General features: G+C 37.0%; 3 protein-coding genes and 1 non-coding gene across 4 annotated transcripts; 3 read left to right on the forward strand and 1 right to left on the reverse strand.

The window, feature by feature from the left end:
* On the forward strand, positions 2,652–2,723 carry TRNAH-GUG. The gene has a single exon. It is a non-coding gene; the product is annotated as a tRNA-His (tRNA).
* LOC18769499 (aquaporin TIP1-1) lies at positions 6,644–7,888 on the forward strand. Its single transcript, XM_007202413.2, has 2 exons — positions 6,644–7,141; positions 7,255–7,888. Exons 1-2 carry the CDS (start codon positions 6,758–6,760, stop codon positions 7,627–7,629), a joined length of 759 nt encoding a protein of 252 aa, XP_007202475.1. The 5' UTR covers positions 6,644–6,757; the 3' UTR covers positions 7,630–7,888.
* On the forward strand, positions 12,655–15,670 carry LOC18769540 (E3 ubiquitin-protein ligase MIEL1). The gene is made up of 12 exons (XM_007202335.2): positions 12,655–12,971; positions 13,065–13,152; positions 13,243–13,302; positions 13,703–13,735; positions 13,830–13,907; positions 14,092–14,135; positions 14,308–14,348; positions 14,445–14,527; positions 14,611–14,702; positions 14,957–15,026; positions 15,121–15,162; positions 15,246–15,670. Exons 1-12 carry the CDS (start codon positions 12,877–12,879, stop codon positions 15,396–15,398), a joined length of 879 nt encoding a protein of 292 aa, XP_007202397.1. The 5' UTR covers positions 12,655–12,876; the 3' UTR covers positions 15,399–15,670.
* LOC18769464 (alpha carbonic anhydrase 7) lies at positions 15,515–17,645 on the reverse strand. The gene is made up of 6 exons (XM_020568347.1): positions 17,201–17,645; positions 16,877–17,103; positions 16,581–16,793; positions 16,274–16,483; positions 16,116–16,169; positions 15,515–16,009 (listed from the first exon to the last, which is right to left on the reverse strand). Exons 1-6 carry the CDS (start codon positions 17,292–17,294, stop codon positions 15,920–15,922), a joined length of 888 nt encoding a protein of 295 aa, XP_020423936.1. The 5' UTR covers positions 17,295–17,645; the 3' UTR covers positions 15,515–15,919.

Consider the following 17,941-nt stretch of genomic DNA (forward strand, 5'->3'; position numbering starts at 1 on the left):
TTTCTTTTTTTCTTTTTCCTTTTTTTTTTTAAATACCAAAAATATTCCAAGGGTCATGTTTTGCTACATCATTGCATAGGACTTGTGCAATTGCTGGCTAATAGACATCATGATGATGATTCACTGATGTTAGATTTTCATCTTAACGTTGATCAAGACCGTACTTGAAAGGAACCCTTTAAAATAACGTTGTAATTTACAAATTTTACAGTATGGTAGTAGTTAGTAGAATGTCGGTTTTCTAACTTTAGGGCCCAATTTCAACTTCCATATTGTGTTTTGTAGGTTTTTAAATAAGTGAAAATTTTAGTCCAGTGTGGGGCTATTTTTTATTGTCACCTCGGACTCCCTAAAATCTCATTGCCGACCAAGATGGTGTGGTTACCTTTGGCCACTCTCACTCCAACTCCGGTTACTTTACCTGGCAATAGTTTGGTTACTGAGAGATTAGATGTATATGCAGGCGTGGGTTGCTACCATTTGAAAACAAATACTTTATGACTATGAAAATGACTTGATGTTGATGCCAAATAACGCACATCCGACTTTTGTGCAAGTTGAGTTGCATTGATTCAAACTTGTAATAGCTACGTATTTGTTTTGTTTTTGTACGCAAAAGATAATAGGCCCAAAATGGTGTTTATTTCCTTTTGTTTATGGTATTTTTCCCTTCGCATGATTTTAACCTCCAAAAATGACCTATTTGGACGGATCCCCATCAATAATTTTTGGAATTAAGTTGTTTTAGAAGTGCAGCTCCAGTAACTTAGCCCTCCTTGCTTTTGGTACAAGACGAAGCCCTTCGTTAACAATATCAAACTCTATGGCACCTTAATAGTGTGTGTTTATGAGAAATTTTCCTCTCTTTTGTAGTTTAAACTATCACTTGTATTTAAGAAATGAAATGAAACATACTTGAAACTTTTTGGTAGGAGGTAAGATCATAAATTGTAGTTAATATTATGATAGTGACGTTTATCTTTAAATTAGGATTTATGCTAATAACATCTCTAGTAGAGTTGCTATACTCTGATTCTTAGCCATTTTGGCTAGAATGAGGGCAAAACACAACTCCATTAGACTTACTAGTTGGCTTTTTATTTTGAAGAACTCCCGATTTGAGTTTAGTGGCCTTTACATTTGGAGAGGAGGAGAGAGAATTTGAGGGTTTTCTATTTCTTCATCTTCTCTCTCCCTAGAGAGAAGAAGAGAGAAATAATAAAATATTATAGATTAACCAAAGTAGTGAATATTGAGGGAGGAAACTACTTTTAAGTAGTTTGCTATAATAGTTTTCTAGCTATTTTAGCTAAAATTTGGCTAAAATTTGAAGACTCTCCTAGAGATGCTTAAGCTAAGTACAATCACTCAAGTTTGTCATTAATCGAAGTGTGAGCTTATATCAACAACGGTTAGTTGGCCACACGCTAATATTTAGGCAACAATAGTTCTGAAATAGTAATCATTTACGACTAGAGTACTTTGGACCATACCAAGAGTAAAAATGACATTATTTTTCTTTTGGATAATGCTTCCCTCTTTGCCCATAGGAAGGAACTCCTCCTCGCCTACTGATGTGGCTCAACCACAATCTGACACTTGTCTCTCTTATTAAGAATAATTAAAGTGAAAAATAAATGCAACTTTGAGAATTTATAAATAAAAAATAAATAAATAAATATATATATATATATAAAAAGAACAAGTGTTAGTTTGTGGTTGAGCCACATCAAGATAAGGAGAAGTTTCTCCTTATGGGCAAGGAGGGAAGCTTTGTCATTTCCTGCTAATCATAGTTTGACATGTGTGTTGAGATTCTTTTTTTGTGTTTTTGATGAATTATTTTTGCATATGTGTCAAACTTTAATTTACAGGAAATAGGAATGCCTCCTTCCAGCTAAGGAGGGAAGCAGTGTCCTTTCTTTTTTATCATATTCTTTACTTTATTTAAAAGATTTTGAAAAGTAGGATAGCGATCCATTAAATGTAATTATTAAACCAATTGAGTTATATAAAATTGTCACTAAACGAAGTAATTAACAACTCTAACGACAAATTGAGGAAATTATCATAAGAATCTAATGTTGGATTTGTATAGTAAATGGCGGGAAAACCTTAGTGCCCAAAAAACAAAACAAAAACACTTTTGAACTGTAACGCTTTATCTGCTTTTTAACTTTATCATTGCAATAAAAAATTGAATGAAATTGACACATGGCATGGTCCAAATTTTGGTCCCAATAATCCGCTGAAAAGGCAAAGGGGTCCCACCACCAAGCACATGGTGTCCCACACGCCATTCCTATTGGGTACAGCTGTGAAGTGACCAATCAAAAGGGCCAGTGCCAGCCTTGTAGCTGAACGTGCATCGTGCTTCATGTACCCCACCTCCACGTACGCACTCACGTGCTCCCCTTCTAGTATTTAGATAACTTATAAAATGTAAGTCACATCACCCATTATACACTAGGATGATATATTTTAATTGTAAGTTTATTTATTTATTTTATTGTTTTAGGTTGATAAGCTTTAGTATTTGTCTCTGACAATCGAGAGGTCAATTGCTGAGCCCCACCACTATTTCTTTCTTGTGTCAATTTACTCACACCGGTTCTATTTAAATAGTTAATTTTAGAGCCGGAGTACCGTCGGTGGCTGTAGTTTAGTGGTGAGAATTTCACGTTGTGGCCGTGAAGACCTGGGCTCGAATCCCAGCAGCCACATCGTTTGTTTATTTTGTTTATATTTCACGCTGTTTTCTTCATCCTTCCTCAAGTATTCAATTTGTACAATTACAATTGTCATTCAAAAAACATGTCTTCATGTCGGTTTACATGAGTGGATGTGGAACCTTATGCATCATGATTGCTGTTGGAGACAAAAGCTTGACCAAACCACCTCAAAATAATGACTACTTATATTATACCAGTGGACAAGGAAGGGACCATTGTTTTGGCTCAATGTTTTCAATTTATAGCATGTTTGTTTAAAAAGAATGCGAGAAGTCATGAATCGGAACTCTTGAATTTGTGAATAGCACGTGAGCAGTTTTACATTAATTGGCCAGTATCCACGAGTTAATCACTTCCGTCAATGTTTGGACCATCATCCATATATAATTTCATTCTATTTGGAATGTAATTATTTATTATTATTATTATTATTATCATCATAAGTTGCATCATCAGATATTGACAAAGTCATAATGATCAGATACATGAAACTAATGAAATAAAAAGACATTAATTGCTTTATTCTTGCAAATCCTAGTTTCACGAATATACAAAAACAATTTATGAAAATATATACGAACATGTCAAATTAAGATTAGTAAGAAATTATCAGTTTTTACTTCCGACACGAAACAAAGTACTTTTCTTGATTATAACCAGGATAAACAACATGACTCATAGGCCTTGTTTGGTTCATGGGAAAGGAGACTTAGGTCACCTCCACCGCAACCTATTTTGTTAGGGCAAGAGGCCCCCCAAGTGGGGTTTGGACCTCCAGCGCAGGAGAAGCAGCCCGAGCAAGCCCAAAGGCAGATCTTGCCTAGATTTCAGCCCGAAGGTGCTGACGTCACGCTGACGTTAGCGAGCAAAAAAAAAATCCTCAATTTTTTTAAAAAAAAAATACCAAAAAATTATGGATGTTTTCCCTATAAATACATAACAATTTTTTTTTAAAAAAAAAAATTCAATTTCTAAATTGTTTATATTTTGTTGCATATTCTTTTTTTTTTCTTGCCCTTGTCCTAGCCTTTTGGGGTGGAACCAAAAAAAGAAAGGTTATCACTATTCACATGAATAGTAGCACCCATTGCCTTGCCTTTGCCTTTACCTTTGCCTATCCTTTTGGGGTGGACATGCTCATAGGGATGAGAAATCAATTGCTTTCCTATGTTCGTAAATCCAGACATGGAAAATCGTTGTTTGCATATGGGAAAGTAGAGGGAAAGTGAAGCTCTCCTCCCCCATTGATTTTTGTTTTCCTCATAATGGGAAAGTTTGAGAAAATGAGCTAATATTAAATACACATTTTTCATGACCATATTGTCTCCATTAAAAATTTAGAATTACAATATAGCATTAAATGCATTCTTTTTTATTTGATTTCATATGGGTATAATTGAAAAATTAAACAAACTTTGTTTTACATTCCTACATAAACTAAACATGTGAAAGGAAATAAAGTGGTATTTCTTGATTACTTTCCCAAGATTATCATACATGGGAAATGAATCTCTATTTCCCATCCTTTGGGAAATAATATGATAAGTAATTTCCCCTCAAATCCGTTCCATAAATCAAACGGGACCATAGTAGATTTGAAACAACGAAAATGGATTTTCATTTCGTATGTCAATGTTCCATCTATGAACAACACTCATCTTCATCTTTAAGGGTTTTTTTTTTTTTTTTTGGAGGACCTTTCCTATTAAGAGGGGCAATAGCATACTAAATTCACACACACTATACGGATACTAGGACTTGAACCTAAGACCTTGCCTGAGAGAATAAATACTCCATACCACTACACTATAGTGGGTCCTTTGCTTCATCTTTAAGGTTTTGAGACAATTTGATGTGGCTACTTTTATTTATGTATTTATCAACATTGGATGTGGCTATTTGGTAAGTTCCACATTGAATAATAGGCAAAAATAAATAGAAAAAACAGTAATTTAAAAGAAAAACCCAGGTAATATTCGAGGGTATATCCCAATCGCCAAAACCATGGTTAAGTTGAGAATAGGGTTGTCCTTTTTAAGGAGATGGTTGATTGGTTGAAAGGATGACCCTAAGAACGACTCTACGGTTCATATCCTTTTCATATACTTCTTATCAAAATATCAACGTCATTTTAGTTAAATTCCTACTTGAATTTGTCTCAAATTTTGCCTCTACCTCCTACCATGAGTCGGTCCATTGCCCAAATAAGTAATATTGTGTATAAATTTCAAACCTTCTAGGGAGTACTTGATGTATATAAAGACAAGAATTTCAAAGCTTTCATGTATATTTGCCTTAGTAGATTCAAGAACATTCAACTTTATACTTAAGAAGCTAGTAGACAATAAACGTTCAGAAATAACTAAAAGATTTGTATATAACATATATCTCCTTGATTTTTCAAGCATTTTGAATGATCACAAAAATTGCACAAATGATAAAATATTCCGGTTAGATGAGGGAATATAACTCGGAATTTAGCTAAAAATCGAAAATTTAAAAGGAAAAATTGACAATTCCCTTATTTGGTAACTTAAACACGGACTGTGAGTCAAAATAAGCTCACTAAGCCATTATTTACTCAACAAATAAACTATAATACGTATGGAGATATGCACTCCTTGTTTTCATAAATCAAGTTGATCTTATATCTTATGCTTCAATCACAAGCATTCAAGATTCGGATTGTGCAAAAAAAAACATGCACAAACTATCACACAGAAATGAATAAAATAAAAAAATTGAATGGAATATTATAAATTTTGAAAACATGAAGAACAATTTGGTTGTAATTGATGATATAATTTCATTTCACAAAAATAGAAATACGATCTTTTTTTAGGAATAAAAAAGATTGGCATTATGTGTCCACTATTTTGGCTTTGGTGCTACCACAAAAAGTAAAATTAAAAATGGAAATGGCTCCTATCCTTTATCCATTATAGCAAACCGTTTATTAGGTTTGGAACGGCATAAGCGGAAAATTTATCATTTTCCTTATCATCTAATTTCATAGGGGGAAAAAAAATCTTGGGGAGGGGGGGTGGTGCGGACAGAGCTACTAACGGCCTAGGGCGCCTTCCGCCTCTGCATTCAGTTAATAATGGAATGGCATAAGTGGAAATTTTATCATTTTCCTTATCATCTAAATTCATGTAAGGAAAAAAATCTCTTGAGGGAGGGGTGGTGCTGCCATGGCTACTAATGGCCTAGGCCTCACTCCGCCCCTGCATTTAGTTAATAAGAACATGTATTTACATTTATTATATCGAGTAAAGACATTTATTGGATTAAAAAGAAAATGGCATTTTAGGCAACATGCCAAAGGCATCTTTAGAATATAACCAACACACTACCGTCACTCTTTATATAATAGTATTTCACGTTAACTTATTTAGAATGAGAGAAGTCATCTTACATTTATTTATTTCTATTGCGAGAAATCATAAATCATGAGAAGTTTATAATTAGAATAATTCTGATACAAGCAAGTATACCCCCAGTTTATAAAATTATTTATTTTTGCAAATAAGGAAAATCACAACAAATTATTTTTACTCATATATTAAATTTTTTATATCGTAGCTACAATTTGATCCTTCTAGAGACGAACCAGAGATGACAAAACCCAGTAACATCCGCACGTTACGTGTCCCTTGTCACTTATCTACACGTGTCACTACCACAATCCTTTATGGGCGCCAATGCTCCGCTGTATGAACAGCAACGATACAGAAACGAGAGATTACTATGAGATACGTCGACGCCTCAACCCAAAAATAAAAATTATTTCGCTATTTCACAGGCTGTCCACCAATCACGTTCTACTTTCAAATTCCCTACGAACCGGCAACCGGCTACAGCCGGTTCAAAATCAGTCATCAACTTCAGTATATAACACCAAACACTATCACTACCAAACACTATCACTATACTGAGCCAAGAGTGAAGTAGTTTGTGAGCGACCGTACGCAGCTTAATTCTGCAGCGAATCTCCACCGTCCGATCTTAATCATCCTCCGACGATGCCGATCCGGAACATTGCCGTTGGCCGACCCGAGGAGGCGTACCACCCGGACGCCTTGAGGGCGGGTCTCGCCGAGTTCATTTCCACGCTGATCTTCGTCTTCGCCGGCGAGGGCTCCGGCATGGCCTTCGCCAAGCTCACCCACGGGGCCGCGACCACGCCAGCAGGCCTCGTCGCCGCCGCTCTAGCCCACGGATTCGGCCTCTTCGTCGCCGTCTCCGTCAGTGCGAACATCTCCGGCGGACACGTCAACCCCGCGGTCACTTTCGGCGCCTTCGTCGGCGGCAATATCTCCCTCCTCCGCGGCATCCTCTATTGGATCGCCCAGCTCCTCGGGTCCGCCGTCGCGTGCGGTCTCCTCAGGTTCGCAACCAACTACCAGGTAATTTTATCACTTTCTGGCCCTTTTTGAACTATAAGTTTCTCGTTAAGTTCGTTAATATATCATTTTATATTAAAAGTGTGACTAACGGGTCTTGATTATGTGCTTCGCAGACTACCTCAGCATTTGCTCTCTCCGAGGGGGTTGGGGTATGGAACGCGTTCGTTTTCGAGATCGTGATGACGTTTGGGTTGGTGTACACGGTGTACGCCACAGCCATTGACCCGAAGAGAGGCAGCGTGGGAACAATCGCGCCGATCGCGATCGGTTTCGTAGTTGGCGCGAACATTTTGGCGGGTGGGGCTTTCGATGGAGCATCCATGAACCCGGCCGTTTCATTCGGGCCGGCTTTGGTGAGCTGGAACTGGCACAACCACTGGATCTACTGGGCCGGGCCTTTGATCGGCGGTGGGCTTGCTGGGCTTATTTACGAGTTCGTCTTCATCGGCAACTCTAGCCACGAGCCACTCCCGACCGCTGATTACTAATTAATTAAGCTTTAATTAAGCCCTAATTAAGATTCAATCAAATGATATGCATGCATGATGAATCTTCACTTGTTTTTATGAGGGTTTTGTACCTTTGAATTCTTGTGTTTTATTTCATCAAGAAAGATCATGATCGTTCATCATGAGTTCGTTGCCACCGTTGATTGTATTTGTTTCGCGATTTGCATGCTCCGGTTGTATGATTAATTTAATTTATCCTTTTTTATTATTATAAATTTTCTGTAATTTATTTCTTGAAGATACTCTTCTTCTCACTTCTTTTTACTGTTTTTAATTTGGACCTACGCGGCCACGCGTCATATGATAGAGATAGGGTTGGGTTGGATTAAACAGTTAAATCTAGAATGTGCTTGATTTTGGTAGTTTTTACCTACCCCCTAAAGTGAATAACTACTGTTCCTGCATGTGATTGATTTGGCCCTGCCGACACCAACCATTCGCCAATAGTAGTAGTAGTTAATCGGGGGAAGATACATGCATGGGTAATGTTAAGAATCATAATTTTAGACCAGCAATAAATTACGTATATCATGTCACACTAAATATTTTGAATAATGAATAATGAGGACATTCTTTTTTATAAACGTTGGATTTGAATTTAGAATTTCTTTCAATGTTTTAGTCGGTAACTAAGTAGGTTGCTGATATGTATCATTATCACGTGCTGGATAATATGATTAATTACTTACAATACAATCTAATGATTTGTTTAGAAGATTAATTTCCTCGTCCATGAAGTTACTAATTAGAAGTAATTAAACCAAGCTAGCTAAAATAAAATACTCTGGTAGAGAACTATTTGACATGTGACTACTAGGAGCCTATATGACACACATAAATGCAAATATATAAATGCAAATATTATAGGCAATATTATTATTATTTATGCATGCGTATTCAATCATGTGGTGTGGGTCTTGGAAAAGGAATTTTGAAATTGATTGATTTCAATATGTTTTTGGGTGGTTGGGTTTTCATGTGAAGAGCACGAGAGGTGTGTGTTTCACGTTGAAAGACTGCTAGAAGAAGAGCCCAGACTACCCATATGAAATGAATGTGATCAACTTAAATATTAGAGGAATGGCATGACCTACTTTCATTTCATAGAGATTCCTCCTCGTCGTCATCATCATCTCGTTCTCATTCATGAAAAAAGAAAAAAAGAAGATGAAGAGCACATGATAATTTTCTGGACCATACTTTTGTATCTTGTCCTTTTTAATCTGCATCTTTTGGCCACCTTCGTGGCCCGGTGCTATCGTTTTCAAACCCGAAAGCTGCCCCGCTCTCTCTCTCTCTCTCTCGTAAATGTTCTGGTTCTCACTGTGCAAACATTGGCCAAGACGTGGTTTCAAGCGGACCGCACAACTTGCAATGCTACCTTTCAATTTCATAGGATCTTCTAAAGAAGATTTGGGGTCCCATGGCTCACCGTCCATTCTGGTTTTCTAATTTATTATCACACGGTTTATAAATAGTTTTTACTTTTCAAATGGTAATGTTGATTTCTTGCCAAACTTTATGTTACCACACAAATATTTATATGCATATTGACAGACTAAGAATCCGAATCGCGCATTATCAAATAAAAATTAATATGATCAATATCAAAACTCACGTCACACATTTAAATAAGAACCAACATGATTAATGATCGAGATTGATATTCTCATGTTGTGTAAACGAGTGAAGAAGAAACTCACTGAAGCACACAATACAATATTAGTGAAACTTTGCAGTGGAGTGATTGATTGACGACACAAAGCTGGTGGAAAGTAATTTTTTTTTTATTCTGACCCAAATGAAGCCTTTGGCTCTTAGCCAGTTATGTCGAACCAGTTGCAACTGGAGACTGCACCATGGCTTGGCTTCTCACGTCGTTTTGACGTGACCTGTCCCTACCCAGTTTGCTAGAATTATTAACAAAACGTGAGAGAAGTTTGGCAGAGGTTGGGGATGATGATGATAATGAACAAATGTCTGTTTGTGTGTAGAACCGAATACGGCCTTCATTTCTTGCTCTCAGAATACAATAATACTAGAGAATTTGAAATATTGAAATATTGAGGGACTTTATATGATTAAGGAAGCTGTCTGGAGTACTGAGTATAATGGTTTGTGATAGGTGCCTGAGTTGTTATGGTGGGAAAATTATTGTGGGGGCAACAACAATTTAAATTATTCTAGTGTTCTGTTTTTTTTTTTTAAAGTTAGAAAAGGGATGGGGAAAAACTCACACACACGAGTACTGTAGGGGTAACGCTTGAGTCAATCCAACACACACCCCATAAGTGCTATATATCATAGTTTAACCAATTAAAATAAAAACTAGACAGATGACATGTTTACTTATTTAAATTATACATGGGTATTACGAGACTTTCACATTAAAATTCATAATTTAATATCCATAAAACCATGAATTAAATTGACTAGGAGAGAATGGTCGATTGGAGAGGTGGAGCCACTCATGGGCTAGTAGTGACCCTGCCCCTTGCCCCTTGCCCCTTGCCCCCGAAAATATTGCTAGAAAACTCTCATATTTACATAATCGGCCCCTCTAAACATGTGTATGGATGTGAAATTTGTTAAACTTGTGTAAAAATCAATCCAACTACAGCTTGTTATTTATATTTTGGCTCCCCAAAATTTAAAATCTTAGCTCCTTAGCTCCGGCCATGCACGATCCCCGACCTATTCATTGTCCTTTCTACTTTCCCACTTCATGAGATGACTTCCCATATTCCGAGTAAGTAAACATGCCATAAATGCAAATAGTCGCCAACCTACAGCTCGAGAGTGCAAGGCGAGATCAAGATTCGAGCTGTAGTCCGAATGTGGGACTTAGGACTCAAGTCCAAAGCTTGGATTATGGGCCTGTGGTCTTAGACCTCTGAGCTCGGACCAGGCCACCAATGATTCTTGTTTCCTCGCTCAGAATCTGATGAACATTGGTTGAAAGTGCCACTCTAAAAATGGGCTAGGCTCTTCCAATAACTGCAAGAGCAGAGGGGTGCCTCCAAACTCAGATAGGCCCAAATGAATTATTGTTGGGTTGGGTTGCTATCACGTGGCCACGCAAGCATAGACTTGATAACGCTCACGTCATTAACCACGTGGATATATACAAATGTCCTGAACCCCAAAGTTAGCCGACACGTCGTCAAACAACACCGCTGTTTTCTAAAAAAGCGTTTTTCTAAATTCTAAATACTGTGTGCCTGCCAAACGACAAACAGCATGTTGATTTCGGGACCAGGCGTTTTCCATATCCGGAGACCCGCGTCAGCAGAGCCCAACAAACCTATCCTATCCGAATCCAATACGACTCTCATTATTTCCATGAACACATAAAAATATCCCAAAAAGAGTAATTTTCTCTGCCTAAAATGCCCTCCTAAGAGCAACTCCACCCATTTGCCCTTAGCCATGGCAAGGGGGGAGCTAGGGCAGCCACTATTCACGTGAATAGTGGTTGCCCTTGCAAATAGTATTTTGAGTTTCCACCCATTGCCATGGCTAAGGGCAATTACTATTCATTTTTTTGTTTTTTCACAACTTTTTTTTACTTAAATAATTAATTTGGATAATATTTTCGGATAAGATTTTTGGGTTCCTACGTGTCAATACTATTCATATCGGATAAGATTTTATTTTATTAGTTGTATTGGTTGGTATTCATTTAAAAAAAAAAATTAGGATTTGGTGTTAAAAGTGAAGAGTATTGGTTGGTATTTATAGACACGGGCGGACCCATAATTTTTTTAGCGGAGGTGCAATATTGGCTAAGTATGAAAAATGGTTTTTCGGAATAATTATTTTCTCAAGATAATTTTTGGCGGCTTTTATTCCTTACACATCAAATAAGAAAACTTGATTTTATGGGATTTTAATATGAAGTATATATTGACTTAATGAGCCATCATTTTTAGCCTAAATCGTATTTTGCACTAAAACCGATTTTTCATATTTTGATTTGGTGGGAATTTGATTTTCTAGTATTTTTATTTGAATCCAAATGGGGGGTACTTCCTTATTTACATTGTAAACTTAAGTAAATGGAGTAATATAAAAATAAATTAAAGTAAAAGGACAAAGACATTTACTTAAATGTTGAAAATGGAAATAAGGTATAGAGGAAAATGTTGAGTAAAGAGTGAATAATAGTAGAAGTATAATGAAATGTATGAGGATTGGTGTTGAAAGTGAAGGGTATTGATAGGTATTTATAGAAAAAAAATATCAGAATTTTTTAGAATTTTTTAAAAATATTTACGATTTTTTTTCATATTTTTATTGCCCAAAAAAGCCTCAGCCGTTGGATTAATTTGGAGAAGCAGATCGGAAGGCTGGGGAGGCGACACGTGGCAGCGTACCTTGGACCTGGCGCGCTGACGTCAGCGTGACGCGAGGCTGACGTCAGCAACACGCGAGTTGGACCTCGGGCTGGTCTCGCCTTCGGGCTGGCCCGAGTTGGTGGGTCCCACACCACCCCCGGGCCTGGGCTGTACGCTGGAGCGACTTTTTTTTTTTTTCCTGCCCTCGCCTCGGGCTGGGCTCCCTCGCTGGAGCTGCTCTAATTTTGCCTTGTACAACTAACTCACTCAGTTCAACTCGTAAAATCACACACCTCCTTTCCATTCCCGCCAACCCATTTAGACCTGCACAACCATTACTCATGTAACAAATCTTTTCCGTCTTTGATGTGAATTAAGTCAGTTAATTAAGATAATATATCCGTCTCGTTACATTTGAATTTGATTTTCCTTTTCATTGAAAATGAAAAAGCTTCTTCACAATTATGAAAATCCCAATCTCTTCAACCACCCCCTCACACCCGAACACCCAAACGACGGCGTATTGGGGTCCCTTGGAAGCCAAATAATTGAAAGATATCAACTTCGAAATCATATGATTAGGACCCCTAATCAGTTGGGTACAATTATTACATTTATTTAGGATTAGATTAGACCGGCAAACGCTGGTGTGTCGCCTCGTCAGCACTTTCATTATTCCCGCAAAGGAAATATCAATCCAGTTGATAAAAGCATCTCATTTTCTCAGGGGGCTTTCGTCAGTTTTGTTGCTTACTTGAAAACTTGAAAGCATTGCATAGGTAGGCCTTTGGCCTTCCTCTCTCTCCTTTTATCTTCGCCATTTTCACAATTTTCTTCAAGCTTCAATCTTTTTCTTCCGGGTATCATAGTAGTTAAGTAGCATTTGAGAATGGAGAGCGGATCCGAGACCCAGATGGATTTGAACAACAACACTTCTCATCAGAATGATCACTCTATCATGGAGATGGGATCTGGGAATTTCGGGTATTCATCTATAAATTTGTTTTTGTTAAAAAAGAATTGATTTTTTTGAGCTGAAGTTTTGATTTTTGTTGTTGCGGGTAAATGAATTTAAAGGTGCGCCCATTATAGACGGAGGTGCAAGATCAGAGCACCTTGCTGTGATGAGATATTCGATTGCAGGCATTGCCATAACGAATCCAAGGTCAGTTTTTTTTTTGGAATGGTTTTTGTTTTAACTTTGATTAATATTGATAAGCATGTTATAATTTGGGTGTCTTTGTTTTTGGAGCAGAATACATTGGAAGTTGATCCTCTTGATCGCCATGACGTTCCTCGCCATGATGTGAAAAGGGTTAGTTGCTTTTACTGTCTCTGATTCATAGCAGCTTAGTTTTAAAAAAGGAATGGGAAATGGAATTAGAAACTGTGGCCTTTTTATTTTTCAAGTAGATTTGATTTTATCCGGATTTTGCTGGATATGAATTTAATTTTATTTACTTTCCATTTATATCTCCTTGTGCTGTCTGAGCGTTAAAGGGTTCACATCAAAAGATCTGAACTTTATGGATAAGGTTCAGAGCATCTATCTTTTGTTTCTCTATGGACTGTTGATTACTTGCACATATTATGCCAACTTGAAATAGTCATTTTCTTTTCTTTCCTTTTATTTTCTCCCCTCTTCCTACCCTTATCATTTTAAGTTTATGTTGAATAATTAAAAAGTTTCACTTTGTTTGCCTTGTATGGTTCAGGTCATCTGCTCCTTGTGCAACACAGAACAAGATGTAAGCCTTCTTGCAGAAAACTCTGATGATTGTATTATTAATTATAAATTGAAGGATGAGGTTAATGACTTCTCTAGTTCTGATATCCTTTCAGGTTCAACAGCACTGTATCCAATGCGGCGTTTGCATGGGGAACTATTTTTGCTCCAAATGCAAGTTCTTTGATGATGATGTAAGCCTCTGAGTTCTTACCTAATAAAAAAAGGGAGCTTCTTAAGTTCATATCCTCATAAATATGAAACCCTGTTTCAAATGCACTTTTTCTTATTCTAAAATTGGTAGGTTTCGAAAAAAACAGTTCCTTTGTGATGAATGTGTTATTAGAAATTCACTTTTTCTTATTCTAAAATTTGTAGGTTTCGAAAAATCAGTACCATTGTGACGAATGCGGTATCTGCAGGTTAGACACTTTTCTGCACGTTTTTGTTGTTCCCTTCAGTTGTTTGTCTTTTCGTTGTTTTTAAATTTTCTTTTAATAAATACGCGTTACATTTCATTATCTTATGTCAGTAAAGCTTCTTCATTGATAAAACATTCGCACGTGTCTAAGTTTGTTTTAATTGGTATTACAGAACCGGAGGCGAGCAGAATTTTTTCCACTGTAACAAATGTGGTAAGATGTTAACCCTGTTTTTTCATTAATTTTTCATCGTTTTAATCATTTTTTATTTATAATAGTCTAAATTGGAATATCTCTATCTGGTTTTAGAATGTTGTTACTCAAAAGTGTTGAAGGATTCACACAATTGTGTGGAGAAAGCAATGCATCATAATTGCCCTGTGTGCTTTGAGGTAAAGTTTGGAGTTTGCTATGCCCAAGTATTATCCTGTTTTCTGCTTTATGGTGCACCAACTCACATCGGTTACTTGTGCAGTTTCTTTTCGACACAAGGGCAGACATTACTGTCTTGCTATGTGGACACACTATACATTTGGAATGTGTTAAAGAGATGGAGCGACATTGCCAGTAATTCCTTTTTTCTTCACTCTCTCTCTCTCTCCCTCTCTCTCTCTCTCTCTCTCTCTCTCTCTCTCTCTCTCTCTCTCTCTCTCTCTCTCTCTCTCTCTATATATATATATATATATATATACATACATACATATACATATAAAAAGATTATCTGATATAAATCGTTAGTAGTAAATGTAATGAAGATATAAATCGTTAGTATAAAGAGTAATGAAACAATAGCCCCATAGTAATTGTATACAACTTTGCAGGTATTCATGCCCGGTTTGCTCAAAATCATATCGCGATATGTCCCGTGTGTGGGAAAAACTTGATCAGGAGGTAAATCTATGATTCGATGATTCAATGTAACGATATGAGTCACATGACTGCCTGTCATTTCTAGTTTACTAATCGCTTTCAAATTAAATATCAGATTGCTGCAACTCCCATGCCTCAAATGTATCAAAATAAGATGGTAAGTATACATATATGATTACTATCTTTGATTTCTCCAACTATTGGGTAATTAAATTCCGCATACACTTTTTGTATGGTTAGGTTTGGATCCTCTGCAATGATTGCGGGCAAACATCAGAGGTAAATTTCCACATTGTAGCACGTAAGTGCCTGAAATGCAACTCCTACAATACAAGGCAAACACAAGGAGGGCCAGCCTCATGCTCATCAAGGATTACAGATATGGTGAGATGAATGACTTCAATACATCAAAATTTGTGATGTATTACTTCCGAAATTGTATTACAAAAGGAAGCTTTAGTTGTGGCAAAGGAGGGAAAATTAGTAGTGCCAGTCCCTTTACTAGTTTCTTTGTAGGTTTAATTGTGCAAAACATTGGCTCATATTTGAGCCAATTTCTATATGCCAGTGGGTAGGGTCAGCAGGTTGTATTTGAAAGTACGGGAAAACATTGTATGAAGCTTCATCAATGGAAAATGTTTCAACATATAACAAAGATATCATGATATCAATTTGTAATTCAATTGCAAATAGGTTTGCAACTTCAAAAGTACATATAAATTGAATGAAGAGACAATGAATTAGAGTGGAGCAAAACTGAAGACAATCACTGACTTCCTGAGATAGACTTGCCCACACAGCTTCTGAAGTTCATATAGAACTTTTCAAGATGGGTATCTTAATCAACATTGTGCAAGGACTAATTAGTACACCGGAAATGTGAATTTCTTTTTCTTTTCCAATCACGGAGGTCGTTAGTTTTTGAAATTGACAAACGTTGAACCGTGGAGCTTGACCTCCCGGCCATTGAGAGGTTGTACTGGTCTTGCATTCATCTCTGCAAACTGCATTCATGTTGATCAACATAAGGAGTTAATATGTGCTCCAGATACTATCATTTCAAAGTTAAATCAGAAGAACTCACTTCAGAAAGATGGGTAGGTTACTTACATCGAAAACGGCTTGTTGAAGCAACTTCACTTGTGCTATTGAAACAGTATGTACCTGAGGACAGTTTTTAATTAGGGCAACTTCACTTGTGATATTGAACCAACATGTGAATTTACAGGAGTTGGAAAAAATTTCCGGGCTGATGAAGTTGGCTGTACCTGTTTGTTTATGGTCCAAGTTACTCCTTCACTGCAAGGAGGGGTTGTGAATGATCCACTGTATCTGTAAAATTTCGAGCTAGCCTTTTTCATCTTCCTCTTTTTCGGGTCCTGAAACCCGAGCTTAGCCTTCTTCATCTTCCGAGGATCAATCACTCCCAGTTGTACCTCCTTCTCTACATCCATCATCGACGCTATCGCCTTTTTGACCTGAAAGTAGAAATAACACCATTGATCTCCTATATCTGTCTTCCCTAATTGAACCAAAACAAGTTTTTACCACAAAAAATTTAATGCTTGTTCTGACCTTTGAGATGAAAGGATTTGGTTGGCCAATTTTGTAGAGGAAGCCAACCACAGCTACATCACTGTTGTTCTTGGCTCTGTGAACCATGTGCAATTCCACATCATACCTTTTGCCATTAATGGAATGCTCTGAGGGGGAGTGCCAATGGCATTGTCTGAGGTTGTATTCTTTGCCATTGATACTGATTGATCCAGCATCACCGTCCCATATAACCTGCGTCAAATTTACAAGCAGTCGAAAATCATGCCTTCATTATTGTTCATAAAACAAGTTAAACAAGATTTTCACTTTCTTACCGCGATAGCATGACCTTCATTCTTCATAATGGCTTTTGTAGGCTTATAACTGATTTTAAAATGCTCTAAACTTGAGTTCACTTTGGTGGCAATCCCATCCCTTAAATCTATGGGTGATTGGCCTTTCCCATTCTTGCATGTCATCCATTCTTTCTTAAGGTCTCCCCAGCGCTCTGGTCCTTTCTTGCTCCCTGCCTTGTATTCAAATTCTATTTTATGCCCTGCACCTAAAAACCCAAATTCAGCAAATTATGATGAAGAAGAAGAATAAGAAGAAGAAGAAGAAGGATGCAAGTTTCTATATATTTATGTATTTGGCATTACCAGAAACTTCAGCTCCAGTTGGTGTTGGGTCCAAGCACAGAAGAAAAAATGTAAAAAAAATGAACACAAGATGGATTTGCTTTGAGCCAGCCATCTTTCACAGCCAATTATTGCAGCTAGGATGCAAATGGTTATACCCAACAGGATGGATGCCTCCGGCTCCTGTTAGGTATTTTATATAGCAATGTTCAATTCCTTGATCAATGTGTATGAGATATCAATCACTTTTATGCAATTCTAATTAGCCTTTCTTGGCATTGCAATCCTTCTACATTTTGGGGTAATTATACCATTTTTTCATGGAAAGTTTGGAAGTTGCATTAACTGAATTTGATCAATTCAATACAGCCAGTCTGGCCACTCATTTTTTTTTTTTAACTCCTTGATTTAGGTGTTCTATCTCTCTTTCTATCTATCTAACACTAAAAATATGGAATATTTTTCTGTCTATATACAAAAGTACTATATATAGAAACAAGAAGTTGGTGCAGTCCTACTTATAATTAGCCCTAGATTTATGGGATCCGAAATTTTTTAGAACGTAGAATGAAAATAAAAATAAAATAAAATAAGACACCAAAATTTGCCGATGGCTTTGTAATTTTGTTTTGCTTTGACTAAAAACTAACAACGACACCAGCGCAAACAACATGTCTACAACAAAATTAGTTTCGCGAAAAATATGTTGTATGTTGGCCTCAAGGAACTAATCATGTCCAACACAGAATGTCCTTAACCAAC

This window comes from Prunus persica, chromosome G7, assembly GCF_000346465.2.
Source record: "Prunus persica cultivar Lovell chromosome G7, Prunus_persica_NCBIv2, whole genome shotgun sequence".
In the NCBI taxonomy this organism is placed as follows: Eukaryota; Viridiplantae; Streptophyta; class Magnoliopsida; order Rosales; family Rosaceae; genus Prunus; species Prunus persica.

What these genes read in the sequence shown, in the direction of transcription:
- LOC18769499 (XM_007202413.2), top strand. Translation starts at nt 6,758, where the DNA reads ATGCCGATCCGGAACATTGCCGTTGGCCGACCCGAGGAGGCGTACCAC. An exon ending in GGTTCGCAACCAACTACCAG is followed by an intron (nt 7,142 to 7,254) that starts GTAATTTTATCA and finishes TGTGCTTCGCAG; the next exon opens with ACTACCTCAGCATTTGCTCT.
- LOC18769540 (XM_007202335.2), top strand. Translation starts at nt 12,877, where the DNA reads ATGGAGAGCGGATCCGAGACCCAGATGGATTTGAACAACAACACTTCT. An exon ending in GAGATGGAGCGACATTGCCA is followed by an intron (nt 14,703 to 14,956) that starts GTAATTCCTTTT and finishes ACAACTTTGCAG; the next exon opens with GTATTCATGCCCGGTTTGCT. An exon ending in AAATGTATCAAAATAAGATG is followed by an intron (nt 15,163 to 15,245) that starts GTAAGTATACAT and finishes TTGTATGGTTAG; the next exon opens with GTTTGGATCCTCTGCAATGA.
- LOC18769464 (XM_020568347.1), bottom strand. Translation starts at nt 17,294, where the DNA reads ATGGCTGGCTCAAAGCAAATCCATCTTGTGTTCATTTTTTTTACATTT. An exon ending in CTTGGACCATAAACAAACAG is followed by an intron (nt 16,170 to 16,273) that starts GTACAGCCAACT and finishes AACTGTCCTCAG; the next exon opens with GTACATACTGTTTCAATAGC. An exon ending in TTCAACAAGCCGTTTTCGAT is followed by an intron (nt 16,010 to 16,115) that starts GTAAGTAACCTA and finishes ACATGAATGCAG; the next exon opens with TTTGCAGAGATGAATGCAAG.